The 20,772-nt window shown below is 59.2% G+C and overlaps 1 protein-coding gene across 1 annotated transcript in view; it reads left to right on the forward strand.

Moving 5' to 3' along the window:
* Positions 1 to 20,772, forward strand: part of LOC144124827 (uncharacterized) — a 64,135-nt gene that overhangs the window by 26,528 nt on the left and 16,835 nt on the right. The window contains exons 4-6 of the mRNA XM_077657727.1: positions 10,505 to 10,538; positions 14,345 to 14,709; positions 15,158 to 15,265. Coding sequence (XP_077513853.1) covers positions 10,505 to 10,538; positions 14,345 to 14,709; positions 15,158 to 15,265 — 507 coding nt within the window. The remainder of the gene's footprint in view (positions 1 to 10,504; positions 10,539 to 14,344; positions 14,710 to 15,157; positions 15,266 to 20,772) is intronic.

Consider the following 20,772-nt stretch of genomic DNA (forward strand, 5'->3'; position numbering starts at 1 on the left):
GTCGGCGGCGGCGGTTTCGAAAGCGAACGTGCGCCGCCGCAGACGTGGCGCGAGCGTGAGCGCGCACGCGTGTGACCCTGGTCGACGCCGCAAGGTCGCTTGCTAAACGGCCGCATTAGCCGCGCCGGGGAGCGCGGCGGAGTTGCTGCGGGAGGGTCTTTTTTTTTTTATCCTCGTCTTGCGCTTGAGTAAGCTTCGTCGCTGCCGGGAGGTGCTATGGCATGCGTAGCGGCGTCTCCAGGAGACCTGGGAAGTCTGGCCCGCTTAGCTGTAATTTCCTAGCTGACAATTAGCGCTTCATTTCCGACGAATTTCCGCTCTAGCGTTCTGTCTTGCCGACCTGTACCGCCATTTCCTTATGCGTAAAGTATGCGGATGAGCATAATTTGAATGTCTTACAGTATTATCATGTATTATCGGAATAATACGCTAGTGGTAAGCACGCTTTTAGGTTGTCAACTCGATCCGTTGCTCGCGCGCTTGCCTCAGCTGCGGAGAATGACCAACAACCGGCAGAGAAAAAGTCATCGTTTTACTGTGGATTCCTGCACTTATCTGTTAGCGAGGTAAAAACTTCATCTTAGCCCGCTCTCAGATGTGCTTCATTCACGCCTTTCAACGCCAAGCTCCGAGCAGTATTCTGAAAAAAAATAAAAATAAAATTCGGCCCTCGTGAGATGCAATAACGCGATAAACCGTTTGCGAATCACGGCCGCTCCATTATGCGCCTCTGCTGCTACACACCGCGCGTCGGAAGATGCAGCGCTCTACCGCGCGCACGTTCTTCGGACGTCGCCGAAATTAGCTTAGCCCACGGGGCCCCGGATGTCGCGAAAGAATAAAACCGGCCGCCGTCCGCGGCGTCGTGCCTCGCCCGCTCGGCGACCGGATATGTCCGTGGGCCCAATCGACCCGTCGTCCCAGATGCGGCCAAGGCAGCCGGCGCGGCTTCTTCTAAGCCCGAGTGGATCCACCGCCGCCGTCTAAGAGGAGGGGTGCTCACAGCCGGGCCTCTCTTCTCGGAATGGCGGTCCTCAAAGCGGTCACCGCTGAGCCCGCCGCGGCGGAAGCCGCTGCGTGCACGCCTCAGCGCGGGTAGCTGAGCGAGACAGGGCATCCCGCCTCGAGAAGCGCTGTAATGACCGGGGAGCTACGCGGATCTGAGCTGCTCCGTCTGGACGGAGCATCTTTCGTTAATGGGCCCGTGTTCATTTTCTGCACGTGCCTGACCAGCGTCCTTTAGACTGCTTATCCTTTTTTTGTTATGCTGGCTGTTTTACCACGCGAGGAACCTGGCGCCTCGTTTGAGTTTGTGAGCGTGTGTGGTGGCCTTCGTACGGGCGAAAAACATTTCTCGAATGGTTGACATCTTCGCACTAGTTTGTACGCATGGTAGTCAAATGTAGAGAGCAGATAGCTGTTCCGCCTCTGTATAGTGCGAGAGCCTTGAAAGCTGTTAAAAGAAGCGCACCTACTGCGAACGCCATACATCTGCGACAGCGGCTCTCGCGCGCGGAGGAGTTCGTATGCCAGGTCCCTTCGCCGCTAGCGCACGAAACGAGCTCGTATATGCGCTTCTCGTTTGCACTCAGAAAGAAACGGGTCTCTTTTTTTTTCCCGCGAGGCAGCGGGGACGCCTGAGCGTCGGAAGACAGCCGCTGTGCCGGTCTTCTAGGAAACGCGCTGAGATGGAGGGGAGGGGCACCGAGGCGCGCGCGTCGCCGTCGTCCGCACGTCTCGCACCGGCGGCGGCCTCGCTCATTTACTTCCCTTGTAGTTTGCGTGTTTTTCTTTCGCCTCGTCGCGAGCAAAAACGAGCTCCTCTCCCGCCCGCCTGCTTTGCGCTGCCACAGCGAGCGCTCCGTTCCCATCTCCCGCGGAAGGAGAGCGGCGCTCCGGCGGCGCGCTCCGATTTTTACGGCGCTCTCGTGCGCCGCCTTTGTTTCGCAGTCGTCGTTCGGGACATGTCCCCTGACTCGCTCGCTTCGCTCCCCCTCGTCGGCCCGTTTATTCCGCGCCCTTCTCCTCCTATGCCCGCTCTCCTTTTGTTTCGTTTTCGCTGCGCTTCTGTCGGCATCACTCCGCGTCGGCGACAGCGCACGTAGTGCAGGAGGAGGAAAGGGGAGTTTTGGACGGGAGGATATGCCCGCGCAGTTGGCGGCGGCTGTGACGCGTCGCCGCGCGCGCGCTTTGCGCTGCCGCGTACAAGTGGTTAGGCACCGCGACCGCTCTCTTTCTTTCACTCTCTCTCTCTTTGTCACTGCGCCGCGCGTTTTTTTTTTCTTCTTGGCTTTCCTTTCTCTCTGCTCTTGCGTTAGGGACGCACGCGCGCGCTCGGACGGAACGGACCCGGCGGTGGCGGTCGAAAGCGCGGCAGCTGCCTGCGCCGCGGCGTCTGATTAGACTCGGCTCGCTGGCCGCCCCGGGGTGTGATAAAGGGACAGGACGTGGCGGGGGCACCCGGAAGCGGATTCGCCACCGCTGCGTTGGCGACGACGTTCCGTGAGGCGCTGCCGCCTGACCGTCCGACCGGGATACGGGCGCAATCCGTTTTGTTCTTTTTCGCGGCGTACGCTTGACGCCACTGGCCTGTGGTGTGCTTGCACGCGCGGGTCCCGGGCGACGTTTGGCAATTTAGCGTTTTCCTCTCTCTTTAGTTGTTTCTCGCGCTTCCGCGTTCTCCGTGTGCAATTACGCCCGGAGTGAACTTCAGACTGGCACCAGAAGAAGAGGTTTTCGAGGGCCTGCTGCATCTTTGCGAACCGGATGTTATTCGAAGCGCGTGGTGGCGTGCCAGCATTTGCCGATGCCGCGCTAGCCAAACTCACGTATGTTACGAGCTGACAACCATAATAGACGGATACTCTGTAAAGGTAGGATGCGAGCGATGCTGTTTTTTACACTCGTATGCGAACCGAATTCCAGTTGGTTTTCTTTTCCTTAAATTTCTGCTGTTTGCCTTTCCGCCCTTTTCAGTTGTTTTTTGATTGGTTTGAGCCTGTAAATGCCTCGCAGGTGCAGGCTTCTGCTCGTACCACTTTACTTTTGACTTTCTATTGGCCCGTGCCACTATTTCAAAGCCGAATCACTTTAGGGGGTGGTACGTTACATGCAGGATTTTGACAAGAGGAAGCCTCAGAGACGTAATTCGGAGACTGCCTGTTTGAAAGGATTATTGACGACACTGTTGCTTAGAGAGGCAGGGATTATCTGACCTTTGCACACGCCTGTGCAATGTAGGCGCGTGGAAAGAACGCGATATCCACGTTCCTGAACCGCCGCGCTTCGGAAGGCTGCGAGACGTTCTGTAGCTTCCGCGTTAGCGTTTTCTCACGCGCCCGGCGCTGCCTTTATCATGCCGCATGGGGTGCAGGTCCGGAGAGCGACACAAACACACGCATGCGGGGGTCGCGCGTGCAGTGTCTGCATTCCCAGCCGCCGCCGCAGGAGGGCGGGAGTCGGCAGAGACCAGTCGGGGCCGTTGTGCGTGCCTGCCTGACCGTGTCCAGCTTGCGTGCGGCCGCGCATTCACCGCGCGGCTCCTCTCTTCTTCGCGCCGCAACCGTTTTCTTTTTCTCATCTTTCTTTCCCGCCCAGTTGTTGCCTCCTTCCCTCTCGAGCGGCAGGTGGCTGCGGCAGAGCCGAGCTGCGTTTAGCGAGGCGTGTTTGCGTGTTGTGCCGACCCTCGGGAGCGGGGCTGAAGCGGCGACTAGGCGCTGCGCCTTCGGATACGGCACTGCTGGCCCCGCGGGGAGAAGGACCGAGAATGCCCCTCGGCCCCGTGGTGCTCTGGGGTGCGCTTTTTGGTTTTCTGCTGGAAAGGCGGCAACTGCTTTTTTTTTTCTTTGACCTTCCTCCCCGGGGTCGCTCACCTCGTCCCACTTGCCCGAACTTTCGTTGGGGGGGGGGGGGGGGGTGTTTCGTTCGGAGAAAGGAAGGCGGCTTTCTTAGGCGAGGGTAATTACGTGCTGCGAGCGGGCCCCCGCTGTAGAGGTGTCTGCAGAGGATAAATCTGTGCTAGCGTGGCCACCGTGCTTTAAACGTCAGATTCTGTGATCAGTGTGCATAGGGGCCGGCAGAAGGAGACAGCAACTACTGTTGGAGCTCCTACGTGGGCCACGGGACTATATATAGAGGAATTCTCCAACGACAGCACACCCGGAAGGTCCCGGATGGAACACACATTAGGGGCGCTCTGACTGCGCCAAGCTTAAGCTCGCGCCGCTTCTGCAGTCGCCGTTCGACTCTTTGGTGCTGTCAGCCTTGAGCTTCAATTTTTTAGTTATTTCCCATTGCGTACTTCTCAGTCCCACCATTAACAGGATTGAGCGTGAAATTTTTTAACGACTCGGTTGAGCAGTCGCTCCTTCCGTAGTTTTACGCAGTGAAAGTGTCATGACAGCCGCGCACGCAAAGTTCGTTCGGTTGCTTCTTGTGTCAAAATCGAAATCTGTGGATTACCGCTTCGGGTCGCGAACCGCGGTTCATCGAGCGACAGAGATATTTCTCGGGTGTTCAATGCACAGCCAGAAAACCGCCGAATATCAATCGCGCGTGCGCCGTTTCATCTCTTCGACCCTACTGTCTCGTTTCTTTCTCCCCATGCCTGATTGGACGGCGAACGAAACCGAGCTAAAAAAAAAAAAGCGCCGCCGCCCACGTTCGCCGTGATGCCCCGCGGGAGGCTTGCCGAACCAGTCGTCGCGACGGTTCGATGCGACGCGCGCGCGGCGAAGCATAAATAAACGCGGGCGACAAGGGCGGGACACGAACAGAGAACGAAGAAGCTGCGCAGCATGCTGGTGCAGCTCGCTGTGTAGCCCGGGATCTGGGTCCGCGGGGATTTGGGGCCTGCGCTCGCCGGCGGGCTGGTTACATTGGGGACGGTCGGGGACGTCGTCGCGAGGGCGCATTGATCCCGCACAATCGGTCATGCCGGCCGCGCTTCCGACGGCCTCGCTATCGGGGCCGCGGCAGGAGAGCATCACCCCCTCTCCACCCCTGTTTCTCCGTTGGCTGCTTTCGACGGGAAAATACTGCGGGGATCCGGGTTGCAGGCGGGTCTCCTGCCGCTCGCGCACGGTTCCGCGGGGGGGTAGGTTCTCTCCGCCCAGATGGACCAGCAGTCAGCGCGCCGAGTGTCGCGTATGGATTGTCAGTTCGCGCGCTTTGGCTTATTTACTTAGCTTTGAAAGGCCAACGGGAGTAGGTGGCTAGCACCAATAGCTCACGGTTCACGGCGGAACCGCTGTGGTGCTGGCCCGGGATGTAACTGGGCGGTGCAGCGCCCAGCGCCATGGAGGCCGGCCCAAGAAAATACTGACCGTTGCAGCGGCGGGTGGTGCCCGTGTTTGACATCGTTCGGTGCCTCTATCTGCACTGGCGGCGCACTCTATGTGGGCCTATTTGCATCATTTAAAGGCGAACTATTAGAAACGCGTACTTGAGAACAGGAAGCGTCGCAGACCTGCGGAGTTTATGTGTAAAAGAGGGGTAGGTACTGCCTTTGGAGACTTGTGTTATTAATAAGCTTTGTGCAGTTTTAAGCTCTCATTTTGGCTCCTGCGCGTGGGACATGACTGCGCACAGGGAGCACACGCACCGTGCAGTGTCCTCTCCGTCTGAATGTACTGAAGTTGACCGCCAGGTAGCTCGACATCGCGCAATCATTTCATTGGGTTGTTAATACAAGGCAGGCGGACGTGACATAACCTGGGAACAGCGTCTGCTTCCAGCGTTTGGAGGTGGCCGCAAACGCGAGCCGTCGCGTCAGATCCGCGCGCGGTCGGATCGGCCTGCCAGCCTTTCAATCGCTGCGCGGCGGAGCACCGAGACGATATTCTTGTAGTTGGAGGAGGAGAGAGGGGCGCGTGCGGTAATCAGAAACAAAACTAGCCGAGGAGCGAGAGAGAGGTGGAGAGAAGGCGAGGAATAAAGGGCGAACAGGAAACAGGCCGGAACGGGAGCCGCCGCTGCTGCGGAAGTGAAGATCGCGGAAAAGAAGCGACGCCGGCAGGGGAGGAGGCGAGAACAGCGGGAGAGCACGGAGAAAGGGAAGAGCGACCGCAATCGAAACCGAAAGAAAAATAAGAAAGTTCGAGTTTGCGCGCGCTCGCCTTGCCGCGGGTTCTCTTCGAGCGGAGCGCCGGGTAGGAGTGGGAGGGCGTCCGTGCCGCGCGCGTTCTTTGCCGGCCGACCGGCGGCGTCGAAAAGCGGGGGGCGTGGTTGCTTGTCGGCCGACTCTTTTTTTTTTTTTGATGGCCGACGGGACGGGTGTTGTGCCTAAGCGGTCAGTGCTGCTCGGTAGCCACTGCAGAGCCTGTCCTTGCACCCCGAGGCTTCCGCTGTCTTCTTTTCTGTTTTCCTCGTCTTCCTTGCGTCACGACCCCAGTGAAGTTATTCCTCCTAAGTTATTTCGCGTATCACTCTTGTCGGAGAACAGGATATCACATTGCGCGGCGAGGTCGGCAACGAATACAGGCAGCCACGACTCGCGGGATTCTGGAGTGGGCGTTGTAGTTCCACCTGCCGTGAGCTGCGCACAAACAAATCTTAAAACTAAAGTCTCCAAATCCGTTCCGTGCCTCCCACGTCCACCCATCGTGCTGTGCGCGGTGCGCCTGTTTGTTAAACCTAAAGGGTTACGCGGACACAACTTCGCTTCTGCGACCAAGTCCGCACGGCCTGCCCCGCTCAGGCAGGATGTACCGGCACCACACTCGGCAGAGCGCAAACAACCGCAGTGCCCTTTGCCCGCATCTGGCGGCAGGACGGCGACACGACCTCCGGACGTAAGCGGCGAGCACGCTGCTTGGATTCTTTATTTTCTTGTCCCTTTCCTTCACTCGCTGCGGGACGGCCCACGCCAGCATCGCTACTCTCCCCGCGCGTCGGCGCTTTTTGCCCGGTGTTCCGGGAAACGCGGCGGCCGATCCTGATTTATCGGCCGCCCTTCACGCCGCCGCCGTGGATTGAGTGCGCCTACTACGTACGACGCCGCCGCCGCCGCCTTCCCGCTGCCAGGCCCCCCGCGCCCCGCCGTGTCTGCCGAGGGCGTGCCTCCGCGGTCGGGCGAGCGCCGCCGCCGAATTTGCATCACGCTCTGCCGGCTGCGACATGCTCGGCGCGCCGTTCGTAGGTGGGGGCAGTAGCTGCGCTGTGCCAGCCAGGTTACAACGATCATCTTGGCTTTACTGGACGCGGCGGAGGGAATTTGGGAACCCCGCTTCACTCCGTAGACGCTGGCAAAGGAAAGCATCGTCCCCCTTCTAACTTCCGAAGTGTAACTGCATTTTTTTTTTCGTCAGCGTCTTGAAATTTGTGGTACTGGATCCATTGATGTCGAACACTGTTGTGTAGCGTTTCGTACGGAACAAAGGGTATCTCATTTGTCCGGTGTGACCGGTCTCGTCTGCAGATTGAGTCTCATCAATTTTAAAATCATGCCGCCCTTGCAGTTCAATTCCCTAAGGCCTGCCAGTCACAAGATTTGATTACAAGCGCTTGGAAATTGTAGTGCTTCTATTCCTTGCTTCGATGAAGAGAGCGTTTCAGTCAAGTTGGTACTCTTGCCGTCCCGTTGACTTGTGTCCCGCTGCCGTTTATCAGCAGAGGCGGAACTTGACGGTCTCCGTAAACGACCACTTTAGCTGGAATTCGGCAGCTTGGAGTGAGCGGCCGCTCGAGAGGAGCCGTTTATTGCATGTTTTTTTTTTTTTTTTCTGAGCGCCGGGGCTCCCCGTGATTCGCTCCCCAGCTCGGCGGCGCGCGCTCGCGGAAACTGCGACGGGACCGCAGCTGGCTTTTTAACGGGACAGAAATACAAAGGAAGGGAGGCCTGCGACCGCGGCCCTGTCCGGTGCGCTTGCGTTGCAAGAGGGAGCTTGAGAGAGAGGGAGGGGGGAGACGAAAGATTGCGCGAGGCACGTGCGCCGTCCCGCTGTTCTGTCGGTGCGGGCTCGCACTTGCACACGCGCGGTGGAAGCGAAGGGGGAGCGGGCGCTCCCGCTTCGGCGGCGGCGGGACGGAGGAGGGGGGGGGGGGGTGCATCGTCGGCGACGGGACTAGATACGCGCGCGTGATGGATGGTCCGTTTCACGCCCGGCCGCCGCGGCCGCTGGCGGCGGGAGTGCAACACACAATTTGGCCGGCCGCGACCGCCCGCAGCTTTTTGGGACCGCCGCCGCCGATTGCCCGCGGCCCCTACGGTTTCCTTCTTTCCCCTTTCCTGTTCGGCGCTCGGACGGCATGCTTGGTCCGGCCGCGCCGCAGATCGTGCTTCCTCTCTGTACCCGCTCGCAATTTTAATTATTATATCTGTGGACTTCGCGCGGCAGCCCTTCGTCTTTTTCCATGAATTGCGCCGCTGTGGACAAGACGGCAGGTGCCGAAAAACGAAGGCGGCTACGCAGCCCTTAGCGTCTTGTTTGTCTTTGAGGATGCTGTTTGGTTTGTTGGGGTTTAACGTCCCAAAGCAACTCTGGCTATGAGGGACGCCGTAGTGGAGGGCTCCGGAAATTTCGACCACCTGGGATTCTTTAACGTGCACTGACATTGCACTGTACACGGGTCTCTAGAATTTCTCCATCGAAATTCGACCGCCGCGGCCGAGATCGAACCCGCGTCTTTCGGGCCAGCAGCCGGGCGCCATAACCACTGCACCACCGCGGCGCGGCGGCTTAGGATGGTGTGCGTTGTGAAGATCGGTCAGATATAATGTGTATAATCGTAGTTACCCTGCGGTTGGTGCAGACCACTAGTAGTGTGTGTGATTAATCCTGCTCGAGCGGGGTTAAATGTGGAGACGATATATAGACCACAGCCTTGAGTGTACTTTGCCTCTGAGCGCTCCTGGAAGGCGAAAGCGCTCTTTGTGTGTAGAGAACGATGCCCGTGCGAGAAAGTGTTGGATGGTCGATGAGTGCCGTCCATTGGTAGATCATTATTTTTGTGGCGCTCTTGGGAACAGCACCGCGGTTTCGATAATTGCAGTTTACGGTAAACCAGTGCGTTGACTAATAACAAAAGTGTCGAAGGCGTGGCATTGCTGGCACTTGGACGGCGAACGCATTCCGCGCAATCCCCGCTGTTTTCGCGACGCCGTTTTCGGACCCCCACCCCGCACTTTATCTCCCTCGTGAGCCGCTAAATTGAAGGCCGGGGGAAAACGCAGCGTAGCCAGCAGCGCCCTTTTTTAACCCCAGCTGCGCTGCTCCGGTCGAGCCAGCTGCGCGAAATCGCGGCGCGCCACACACCAGACCCGCGTCGGGGACGCACTGTATGCAAAGAGCGCTTCGCTTGGCGCCCGCAACGGCAGCTCATTGCACCTACACCCCCCTGCAGGCCGCGCGTGGCGGATAGCGGCAGCCTCGCGTTAATTAAGCGCGGCGTGCGACGACTAATGAGCTTCGCAGCGGCGGCGGCATCCGGCGCCCGCACGCCGCGGGTTTGCGAGCGTCCGCGTCTCGCGCCGTGGACTCATCCTCTGCCCCTCTCTCCTTTAACCGGTGGGATTAGTCGCGCGCGGCGAAGGGTTCGGCGACAGGGCAGGATGAGAGAAGGAGGAGGCCTTGCCTGCATCGCTACGCCGTGCGCTCGGCTCAGCTTGCGTAGTCGACGTGCTGGTTCCTAGTAGCCCTCCTTAACTGCAACGCAACAACACGCTTTGCTCTCGCCCGGGCACTCTGGTGTCGCGTCGACCATCCGGGCAAGTCCACGGTCGAAGCATGCGGTGTGTTTTGGGAAGCGTGGCGCGGACGAGCGTGTTTTTGAGCCCTGTTTTCTTCTCTTTCAAGAGATTTTGTTTCCGCATTTGCTGTGTGTCTGTCTCGCCAGTGTCGCGTACGCGGGTGCCGTAAGCGGAAGTTGAGAAGCTTGTGCTATACACTCATTTTGCTCACGACAGACGACCCCGTCTGCACCGCGGAATGAGGGCGAAAGCCTGACTGCCTCCGTGCTCGCGGGAGGTAAATGAACGGAGTCGACGCGGGGCTCACTCGTAACACTTGCGAGTCTAACGCAATGGACCGAATGCGCGCTGCGTCAGTTTGCAAAAGGGCCTGTCCCGCGTGCGCATAGGTCATGAAAGACCCTGACTGTAAATGCTTCCCTGTGAAGAAAAGTTGAATGAAGGCTAAGAAAAAAAAAATCTGTGGATGGTACAATTCACAGCGTCTTTTTTTACGGCTATCTCTTTACCGATACATTTTAAATCGCGTTGTTAACGCCTTTCTGGCTTCTCCCCAGACGCGCTGTTATCATTCGTGCCCGCGACCATACTCGTGAGTCAAGCGGAGCTAACTAAAGCCAGCTCTGACTTGGAAGTAGCAAAGAAAGCGTCTTGTGTGCCAGCTGGTCTTGACTGCGTCTGGGTGCTGTTCAGGAGTTACGAGGTGAAGCTTAGCTGCAACCCACAGACCCCCCCCCCCCTCTCTCTCTCTCTCTCTGTCATTGAAGAATGACTCATTGTGCTCTTTTTTTTTCTTCTTTCTCGTCTGTCCCGCAGGCTACGACGGTGCGGATCCAGAAGGAAAACGGCGGTAAGTGTCCCGATCATTCTCTCCTGTGGGGCGTACTGCCGCTCCACTTGGCGTGCTTGCATGTTGCACCGCACCCCTTGGCGGGGGGTCCGCGCTGTGGACCAGTTCGAGCGAACAGGGCGGATTAGGCAGACAAAGTCGGAGGAATTGGAGAAGGCCGGACTCTTGGCCTGTTGTTGAGCCGCGGCGCTTTTGCTTGTATTGTACGGGAGGTTATGAGACATGCGCCCCCTTGATGCTTTGAATGGTCACGTAATGCTGGGAGTGGGCCTGACGGAAGTGTACGCTCTTTGTGAGGGTCGCCGCCATACTGCAGCAAAACCTGGCGTAGAAGTTTCAGCGTACCATAGCGCCAACAGCGGAGAACATCCGTTCCGTCTGCGTCTCTGGCCCGTTTATTCTGTAGTTCTTATTTCGGAGCTTTTTGCATCGTCAGTCTGCTAAAAACAACAATTTTGTGTGGCTCGTAATGTTCCCACTGTTTTCCCAGCTTGTGTGTCCGTTGTACCTTTCGTCGGCACACTGCGAGGCGGAACTAAGGACTCGTCCTCCGCTGGCGGACGAGAGTTCGTAAGGTTATGGAGGCGGCCGTACCGGAGCGCGTGATCTTTATCGCGGCACGGCGCTGCACTCAGGCAAGAAAGCAAGCATATATGCCGAACCTGGGACGGCGCCGTGGGAAGAAAAATAAACGAAAGCGACGCAGCTTGCGGATCAGGACGGGCCCGCCGGATCCGTGCCGGCCGCGCGCCTGTCCCGTCCTTCGGCGCGGCTTCGCTGCGGCCGCCCGAAAACGAAGACGGAGAGGGTGGGGGGGTAGCCGGGGCACCGCCAATTAAGGATGCCGGCGGCGAGCGTCGCCGCCGTTGTCGCTGGTATTCCCAGGCCCCGCTGCCGCGCGTTCGCAGCAGCGAGCGCTCGCTCGCGCGCGGGCGCGCGCGCCTCTCATTTGGCTCCCATCCCCCGCCGGTTCCCCGCGCGGCGGCCGCCGCGGCCTGAGTCACCGCGCTGCCTTCCGCCGCCGCGTCCCGCGGGTGATGAACGGCCCCGGCGGCCCCGCGACGAAATATAATTAGGGGACGGCGGCTGCGTGCCCCGGCGGGAGCGAAGCGAGGCGGATCGTGTTGGGAGGACTCCCTCGTATCTCCCCCTCCCCGTCTCTCCGGAGAAGGCCGCGCGCGGGGCCTCATTAAATGCGGCGGCCGCCGCCGCTGCGGAGGGGGGTTAGGCTCGGAGTACCGCGGGGCTTGCTTTGGCGTCGCCTGGGCTCTCTCGAGAGGGGGTGGCGTGCCTCGACGGCGGCCGAAGGCCGCGGCAGCGCGTTTTTACGGCTGCCGGACCACTTTGCTTTTCTTTTTTCCCGCTCGGGATGGGCATTAGGGGAATTGAAGGCCCGCGCTGCTCTGCGGTGCCTGCCCCTCACCCGCCCGCCCTGGGGTGCCTCGCAGCTGCACGGACCGATATCGAGTGCAGGCAGGAGCGCGGCAGCAGCGACCAGGATCTGCCGCCGCGACGCTGGAGAACTTTCGAGGTCGCAGTTGAAGCCCCGCAGCGTGCGGAGGGAATCTCTGCGGCACCTTTGTGCGCGCTCTCTTCGAGCCGCCCCGCCGACGGTTTACGACGGTCTTATATCTCCGCTGACAGTCGTCAACCGGTCTGGACGACGCTGCGGCTGGAGATCCAAGTTTTGCGGCTTGTGGGAAGTCCCCTCCTCGTAGGCTGCACCGCACAACTCTGCACTCCGCTTTATCGGGCCGCAGGCTCTTGTAGGCCCGCGTCCGATAGGCCCGCGTCCGAAATCCATCTGCCAGAGCCCCGTAACATTTGCCCTCGTCCTGTTTGGACGGGGCTACCGGCTAAAATTTCGTGATGCTCTGACTTATTCGCCTAGGAGGAGATACGAAGAGGTTGAGACTCGAGAGTCTTCATTCCCCTTGTGAGCAGCAGCGCTTGCTTACTCCATCGCAAAGGGCGTCGCTGAGCATTGGGCCGCATTCCGCCCAAAGCTGCTGTGCCCTTGCAGCTTTTGTGAGGCGGAACGGAGCCATGCGTCTGGGACCCCTCGCGCTCCATCGCGCCCTGATGAGACCGCGGCGGGCGAGTTTACGCGCGCAGGCTTTCTAAACCTCCCCGGAAGCGGCGGCGCTCGCAGCCCGCTCGCAGCCGCTTCGTATACGCGCTGTAGACTCTGTGTGCCGTTCTGGGCGCCGTTGGCGGCGGCGGCTGCAGCGCCCCGGGGGACCAAAGAAACGAGTCGTTTCGTACGTTTTTTTTTTTTTTGCTCCCTCGCTTGAAATGCGTTCGCGCGTGGTCGCGTCTTCCCCCGGCGGCGGCACGGAGCCAGGAAACGATCGCGCGCTCTCGGCGCGGCTTCAAAGAGCGCGGCTGGGCTGCGGCGGCGGATGCGACGCTTCGTTGGCTCTGGCTTGGCGGGCACGCAGAGGCGGAGACGACGGCGACGCGTCGTGCCGCGGGAGCGCGGCGACAGGGCTCCCTGCACCGGCGAGTGTTCGGGAGGAGGAGGAGGAGGTAGTTTCGAAGAAGGGAGGGTGAGGCAGCTTTTTGTCCAGGTTGCGTTCGTGCCGCGCTGCCTTTTTCCCTGAACCGTGGAACGCTCGCTCGTTGGCGCGGCGCTCTTTTGAGCGGCGTTGGCAGGATTCACGGGGCGTTTTATCCAGCGGCCGCGCAGAATAGCTGGCCGCCCGTTACAAAAAGAAAAAAAAAGCGCAAAGAATAAGAACTGTAGTAGAAAGGAACGCCAAAGAGGATAGCAAAAAAAAAATGTTGCCTGGCGCTGTTATCTGCGCAGCTAACCGCTCCGCCTTGTCCTTTATGGTGGGCGCTGAGAGAACTGCCCGCTTAAATGCGGTCCACCGGCTGTACCCGGCGTTTTCACCCTGGGTCGCTGCCGTAATAGCGTGTCACCCGCGCGTCGTCGAGATCACCGAGCGGGCTGAGTATAGCGCCATTAAACTCGGGGCGCGAACGCAGTTGCAGCGGTAGTGCGCCGTTACGACAACTTGCATGGGCTGACGCTCTCCTATCCTAGAAAAGTTCGCCGCACCTTTTTTTTGCATTGTTTTCCGTCTCATTCTGTTTTACAGCGGTTAATGCGTGAGCGCATACTTAAAAACTCTAGGGAACAGCATATGCGCGTTCGCTAAGTGCTTCATTCGTGTTCGCTAATAAGACATGTAAATGGCGCGGGCGTAGCCCTGCGCTGTTATATGAAGGAGACGACTCGTATGCGTCTCCTGTTGAGTAGCATACAAGCAGGCGTACGCTGGCAAAAGCTATCCCGCTTTTTCCTAAAGCTGGTTTCTTTGTGTGTGTGTCTTCAAACCGAAAGGTTGAGCCCGAAGTGAAACAAAAAGGGTACGCCCACTGTCGATGGTGTAGCGCACCCGATGACAGCGACATTTATCTCAAATTCCAACAGTACTGTTTTCACAAAACGTTTTTTGTGCGCGCCACAACCGCCACCTGCCACATCCGTCTACTACTTCTATTACGCAGAAGCTCGTCCTTTCACATGGTGTCCTGTACGACCCGCGGCAACTCTGCCCTGTGAATACGAGTGTCGTTATCTTTCCAGTTTCCACGTTACCCTGCCTACCTGGCTGTACGTTTTGCTTACCTAGGCGTCCGCTCTGTTCGCCCGATAAGAAACCTCGATTATCTCTTCCGTGCATTACACGCCGTGGTGAATATCCGGACAGGCAGTAGTTATTCCAAACAGCTCACTTGCTTTAAGTCCTTAAGCACCTAGCCTGAATGCCCCCTGCTTTGCGCCTATCGTTCCGCAGGCGTCCGGTACTCGATTCATCCCAAGAAGCGCAAGCTCGACTCGGAAGAGCAGTCTCCGTCGCCCGCTACGCCCCCCACCCCGCCGTCAGCGGCGCCGGCTTCGGAAGAAAACGAGACTGTCTCCGCACCGGCGCGCCGCGCCTCCCGGAGCCCCGAGCGGTGCAGCGCCGACCCATCCCGGAGGCGCCCGCTGAGCCGCTCGGCCGACGGCCTCTCCTCGCTGCGGCCGGAGCTTCGCCAACGCCGAATGCAGTACCACGCGGTGCGCAGGCGGAAGCTGCGCTCTGGACTCGACATGATCCGCCGCCGAAAGAGGACCACGCCCTCCACTGCGGCCAAGCTGGCCGGAAGGAACGACCGCAAGGTGCGTGTCTCCCAACGCCGCCTTCACTGCGCCCCGAATCGGTCGGGAATGCTTATCTGTGCTTCCTGACGCCTCATTGCGAGACCTAACCGCCGCAACACGGGCTACTGTTTCTAGAAAGCTTTAATGTGTTCTACGCGTTTGTCATGGCGGTCGTTTTTTGGCCTTGGTCCGGAAAGGCCTACACTGTGCTGATGGGTCATTGCTGCGCGTACTTTTGAAAAATCTTCGAAGAGGGTTAGTCCGCTTAGGCGGACCGAAAAAAAACGACGATGAAATTGCACCTCTCGTTGCGTACTAAAAGCAACGGGCTCACGTTTCCCTGAAGCTTTATAACAAAGATTTCTTTAATGTTCTGTCCGTTGGTAGATGGCCCGCTGTGCGCTATCTCGTGCACGCGGTTCCGATAGCACTGTTGCTTCATTTCTCCTTTTTCCTGTCTGCACAGCCCTTCGGCGAGCTGAACTACGACGCTCCTCCCGACTTGAGCAAGATCCCACTGAACAAGGCCACGGGCGAGACTGTTCTCCACCGCGCCGCTCGCCTAGGACATGTGGTGAGTAGCCACTGCGGATGTGCTGTTCATATTAAATCCAAAAAAAAATAATGTATAAACTAGGACATGAAAGCGCTGCTTTCATATCCTCTAGGCTCTAACTTGCCCAAAAAGCGCTCGGCACTGCTCGCTTCGCCGCAGCTCGCGGGCGCTTTTAGGAGAAGTCTCCTTCCCAGAGAAATGGAACAGTTGCTCCTCAGCTGCCCCGCAGCTTTATGGGGCTTCCTTCACTTTGTACGGGAACCCGAGTATTAACAAAGTATTTGAGAAGAGAAAGGTAGGAACGCTCTCGGATGTAATGGAATGGAATGGGAGATTGCAGCACTAATTTTAATTAAGGAGCTTTGCGCAAACGCAGTGTTTTCTCAGCACGGTGGAACTGCTTTTTTTGACAAATGCGCTATCTCAGATGAGGGTTCGGCTTGAAAGAGCCTATCACGCCATAACTTTTCCGCTGTACAAGTTGCCTGGTACTGTCTCAGTCATGGCTCTTCCCGCCGAACAGTCGATGCGCGACTCATAGGCACACCGAAAGTCGCTGGTAAATCTGCATTGGAAGTTGAAGACGAAAAAAAGAAAATTAATCGAGCCGCATGGATACCGCACACACCTGGAATCAGCCGGATAAACTTCGCAAGGAAGGCGTGTGGGCGTCTCCGCACTTGACGGCAGCTTACTCCCTTCTCACTCCCATATGGGCGTATTAATGTTTTGAGTGTGGGGATTTTTGAGCGTGTGTTTGCACCAAACGCGCTCTTCGAGTTCGTCCAGCGCCGCAACCTCTCCGAGGGAGCCGCACTCGGAGAAAGAGCGAGCGGCCAGGACTGCATCTTGGTCCAAGTCGCACCTCGGTCCTCTCTCAGCTAGGTCACGCCTTGAGGCAGGGTCGCCGCTAGCCGAAAATAGCCGCGCACCCGTGGGGCGCCAGAGATCGAAGTGCGCCTCCGCGATCTGCGACTTCGGCCTCATTTTTCCCGCGGACCGGCTGGTCGTCGCGGCTCATCTTCGCACGGACTGCGTCGCGCGGAGGCGCCGGCGGGCCTGGTGCGTCGCAGCCGCGGCGAGACTTCCGTGTCGTCGCCTCCCACGCGCGGCGGCGGCGGTCGCTCGCGTGACGCATTCGGCGCCGCCCCGCGATGCCCTGGATCTCCCCTCCGCCGGTGGTGGCCACGTGCGCAGGGGCTTAGCGACGAGCGGGGCCGCGATTCGGTGGCGCCTCGCTCGAGCTTTCTGCGTCGCTCGCGTTCGCCCCGCTTGTTTATGTCCGGAGTGTTTATGTCCTGGATAGAATCCTCAGGTTCGCAGCAGGACCGTTTGGAAATGAGGAATCCGGTAACGCTGGTTCGCCGAATTTTGCGCATCGCTTGCGTTTATGTGTGGGCATTCGGAATGAAAACCCTGCTCGCCAGCACCTTTTCGGCAGTGCCCTCGAGGGCAATAAACGTGCTTGAGCGGTGGTTTTCGTGTGCACATAAACTAACAAAGTTGAGGATTGATGTGAAAGAGGTTGTTAACAGTACATGGTTACCAACGGGGTCCCAATCTCGCGCCCCACAGTTTTCCGATTCCGCCGAACTTTGCGTCGAGTGTCGCAATCTGTTCCCCCGATCTCTGACGCGCGACCGTGTTCGCCGCTGTCCTCCGCGGGTTCGTGGAATCGCGAGCGCCGCCGCCTAATCGTCAAAGGTGGCAGGGAGGGCCGTTTTGCTCGGACCGCGTCCGCGCGGCCTTTTGTTACAGCGGTGGCTATTTTCTCGCGCTTAGATCGCGCACCTGCTGCTGGCGTGCACCGCGCGCATGTTGTTCGCGTCCCGCCCTGCTGCTGGCTCGTTCGATGGCGCTAGAGCAGCGGCAAGGGCACGGCCTCGATCGGGAGCCGCGGCCCGCTGGGAACGCTGGCGAAGAAAGCGCGGGAGCCCCGCCGCCGCCTCCATCAAACACGCGAAGGCCGTCGCTCCGGTAGCGCCTCTCGGGAAAACAAAGGACTGGCCGGCAAAAAAGGCCTGTCAGTGCGCGGCGAGCATTTTGGCCCGCAGCGCTGGGAGGCGGGCGGGCCGGAAGGAATGTTCTCCGGTGCCCGGTTCTCGCCGATAATTCGTCGCGGCGGCTCCCTGCACGTGCGCCGCTGTCCGTAATAGCGGTCGCGATCGCTGTGATACGGCTGCGAACGCGGTCGTTTATCGGGAGTCCGCTCGGGGCGAACGGGTGTCGCACGCGGCCTCGCCGTGGCTGGCGGCAACGCGCGAGTGACATTTCGGCGCTCGTTAACGCTGCCGACAGATATCGGTTAGAAGAAGCTTGAGGCGGCAAGGACACTGCGAGCTATTCGGAGAGCCGTTTGGCCGTCGCTGCAGTGGAAGTGTTAATGCTACGCTGTCTGCAGGCTGCTACACAACTACGAAAAATACAGCTTACAACTTGCAGTGCAGTGCTTAATTTGAGGAACCTGCCGTCACTTGCACTTTTTCTTTCGTTCTGAGTGGTTCCGGTGCGAACTGTCCATTTCGCAGACACGTTCTCGGCGTAGCCATGCACTTTCCCTACCTCTGTACATATTTTGTTGGGATGTGCGCTCCAATCGTGAATAGAAAGGGAACACGCGATGCAACATTGATGGATGAAAAAAAAAAGTAACCAGGAATTGGGGAAGAGGAACGTCATGTTGAAGTCGTTTGGGTCTTTATCTTAGCGACGTCCCAGCCTCGTGACAGCGTCGGCTGACTTGCGGCTGGGGTACCTTCGTGGCCCCGCTGGACTGACCCAGCCGGGAAGGCCCGCAGGCAGCAAAGCAACGCAACAACGCACAGCCCTGCGACGCTAACGAATGACGGGTAGTGGGTGGTGGTGCGCCGGCAGGTAGGGTCTTTGCTGTCCTCCCGCATGGAAGTAGCTCTCGACCCCGCGCGCTCAGCCGGGTCAGCGCGAGCAGCCAGGCGCGCACCCGTGGGCGGCCGGGGTGCTCGCTCGCCGCGGCGGTGCGCCGTAAACTGAAACCGGTCCCGGGGTCCCCCGCTCGCGTCGCTAATTGGAGGAAATTGCCGACGCCCGTGGTGCCCTTCTTTCTTCGGGGGACGGAGGGGGAGAGTAACGGAGATGGGCTGCTCCTCCTCCTCCTCCTCTACTTTGTGGGACCGGCAACCATCCCCGTCTGTCCACCAGCGTGGTCAGAAATAGAGAGAGGGAGGGGGGCGAGGCTTCCCTGATAGAGGCTGGGTTGCAGAGCCACGGATCTAAAGAGGCGCAGTGGTGTGTCTCCGGTGTCGCCTTGAAACCGGACACGGCTACGCGCACCACGGAACAAATTGTGGTCGGAGTCTCGGCTGTCGTTGGAGCAGCGTAGTATGCATCGGCCTTCCTGCTTGAAGCGGTAGCCCGCGAGGGGGCCGTTTATTTGGCCGTAAGCGGTCGCTCCTTACCTCTAGGCCACTGAAACGACCCGGCCAGCGGCGGTTTCCCTCAACGGCCAACGCATGCGAACTCTGGCAGTGTTCTGACGCGAGGTTTCGCAGTTGTACCGCTGCATCAAAAGCAATTACCGTCTGCGATTTCGTGCTTGCTTGACCGGCGTATCTTGTCTTCCTTCGTCGACAGCGATCGACCGCGGTCAGTCGCTGGTTCTTGGGCCCTTTTCTACTGACGCTGATATTTCGTTCGAGGGGTATCACGTTTCTCCTCTCTCAACATGCCACCCCCGCCATTGAACATTTCCCGTTCGTTTTCATTAGGCTGAGGGCGCCGTATCCGGGCGCGAACGAGCCCTAATCCATGCAAAGTGGACGGAAACGAGCAGCGGGTGAATGCGAGATGATGCTTCGGGGCCCGCAGTCCTCGCATGCCCGGGGTTGACTCACTCGCGCTGCGCCTACTCAGCGACGCCGCGTCCCGGCACGTAGCACAGCGCGCGGGTCCTCGGGTTTCGCCCGTCCGGGACGGCGGACCCATCTCCGGGCGGCGATCCACTCCGTTCCCCTGTACTGACGTGGCCGCATAAAACCGCCGCAGGGGAAGTCCCTCCTCCCTTCTTCTTTCTTGCTCTTTCTTTTCATTCCCCCCTCGGGAACGCGCGTACAGAATAATAGCGCTCACAATGGCGGCGGGATCTGCGATCGAGCGCAAGCGTCGCGCACATAGCGCAGGCCATCTGGCGGGGCCCGGCGTCTCCCTGTCCGTCTTTAAAGGTCGGGCGCTTGGCCGAGCCGAAACCCGTTGTTCTGCCGCATCGTTCGTATCTGCTGTCCGCCTCGGGACAGGGTGCGGCTTTCGGTCACCTTGTCGCCGTCATGCAGCTGCTCTCCACTCGTCACCGAACACTGTCGGTAGTGAGCGACGTCTCTTAACGCCAGTTCCTCGGGTTTCGCGAGACGCTGTGACACGTCATGGTTTGAGAGACGATGCGGCGAAAGGGGAAGCTCGGTCAGCTCATTTGCGCCCGAAGCATGTGGCAAGAGCAGTCGCCGTACACACGCGTTGACCGTGTTTCGTTCAAACGCGCTGGTCTGTCACACTTTTAATGCGGTAGGAATTAGAACCCGCACGGGGTCAGGACGCGTCGTCGGTGTTCAAATTCGCCCGTTGGCTGGACGGAAGTGTCGTTACCAGACTCCGGAGCATTTTCGTTGGCTTCAGGGAATTGCCAACTGACGGGAAGTGGCGTGACGTCCAGTAAAGGTATACAAAGAGCTGCTGATGCTATCGAATTGCCAACACATAACGGGATTTGTTGTCCCTGTGAATTCTCTTTTTCAGCAGTCGGCGGCCTGCCGTGAGCAGGCGCACTTTTCGAACGATTACTCAGAGGAAAGTGGGGTGGGGAGAGTAAGCGAAGCCATGTCTAGCTAGGACAGGGGTCAACCGGGCGCGTTTAGAACTGCGGCAATGGCGAGGGTTCTTCCGGGGCTCCTCCGAGGCGGGCATTGAGTTCTCACCAGCCCTACTTTTGTCCCCCGCGGTCAATTCCTCCTTTCCCCCTTCTTCCTGTTGTGCACCCGACATCGAGGCCGTCTCTGCGAAGGCAGGGTCCGGCGGCGGCCTCCTGTCGGAAGTGATGTCCGGCGCGTTTGCGGGCCTCCCTCGCCGCCGCTCGCGCTATGCTAATAGAAGCTGTGACGAACGAGCGCCCGCCGCCGCAAAGGCCGAAGCCGCGGCTCCGAAAGACGCCGATGCGAGGTTGGCGCTAGATAAAGAAAGAAAGGAAAAGAAATACGCGCTGCCGTCGTCTTCTTGTCTCGGCGGCGCCGCGCAGCACTCGCTCACATATATATTCAGCGTTCAGCCAGCGGGCGTGCGTCCAATCGACAGGTGCGCGCTGCGGCGTGATTTTCTTCTTTTTTCCTCGCCGTGTACGGCAAGGCGGACGACGAGCGACGGCCGCTGTATTATTCAGCTGTCCGCCTCCTCGTCCGATCGGAGCGGCGAGGCAGTCACCGGCGCCGTGCTGCTGCTGCAGGCAGCCTTCTTATTCAACCGCGAGGGAGCCAGCCAGCAAGCGCGCCTAGGCTATTTTCACC

The sequence above is a fragment of the Amblyomma americanum genome, chromosome 3 (assembly GCF_052857255.1).
Source record: "Amblyomma americanum isolate KBUSLIRL-KWMA chromosome 3, ASM5285725v1, whole genome shotgun sequence".
Classification (NCBI taxonomy): Eukaryota; Metazoa; Arthropoda; class Arachnida; order Ixodida; family Ixodidae; genus Amblyomma; species Amblyomma americanum.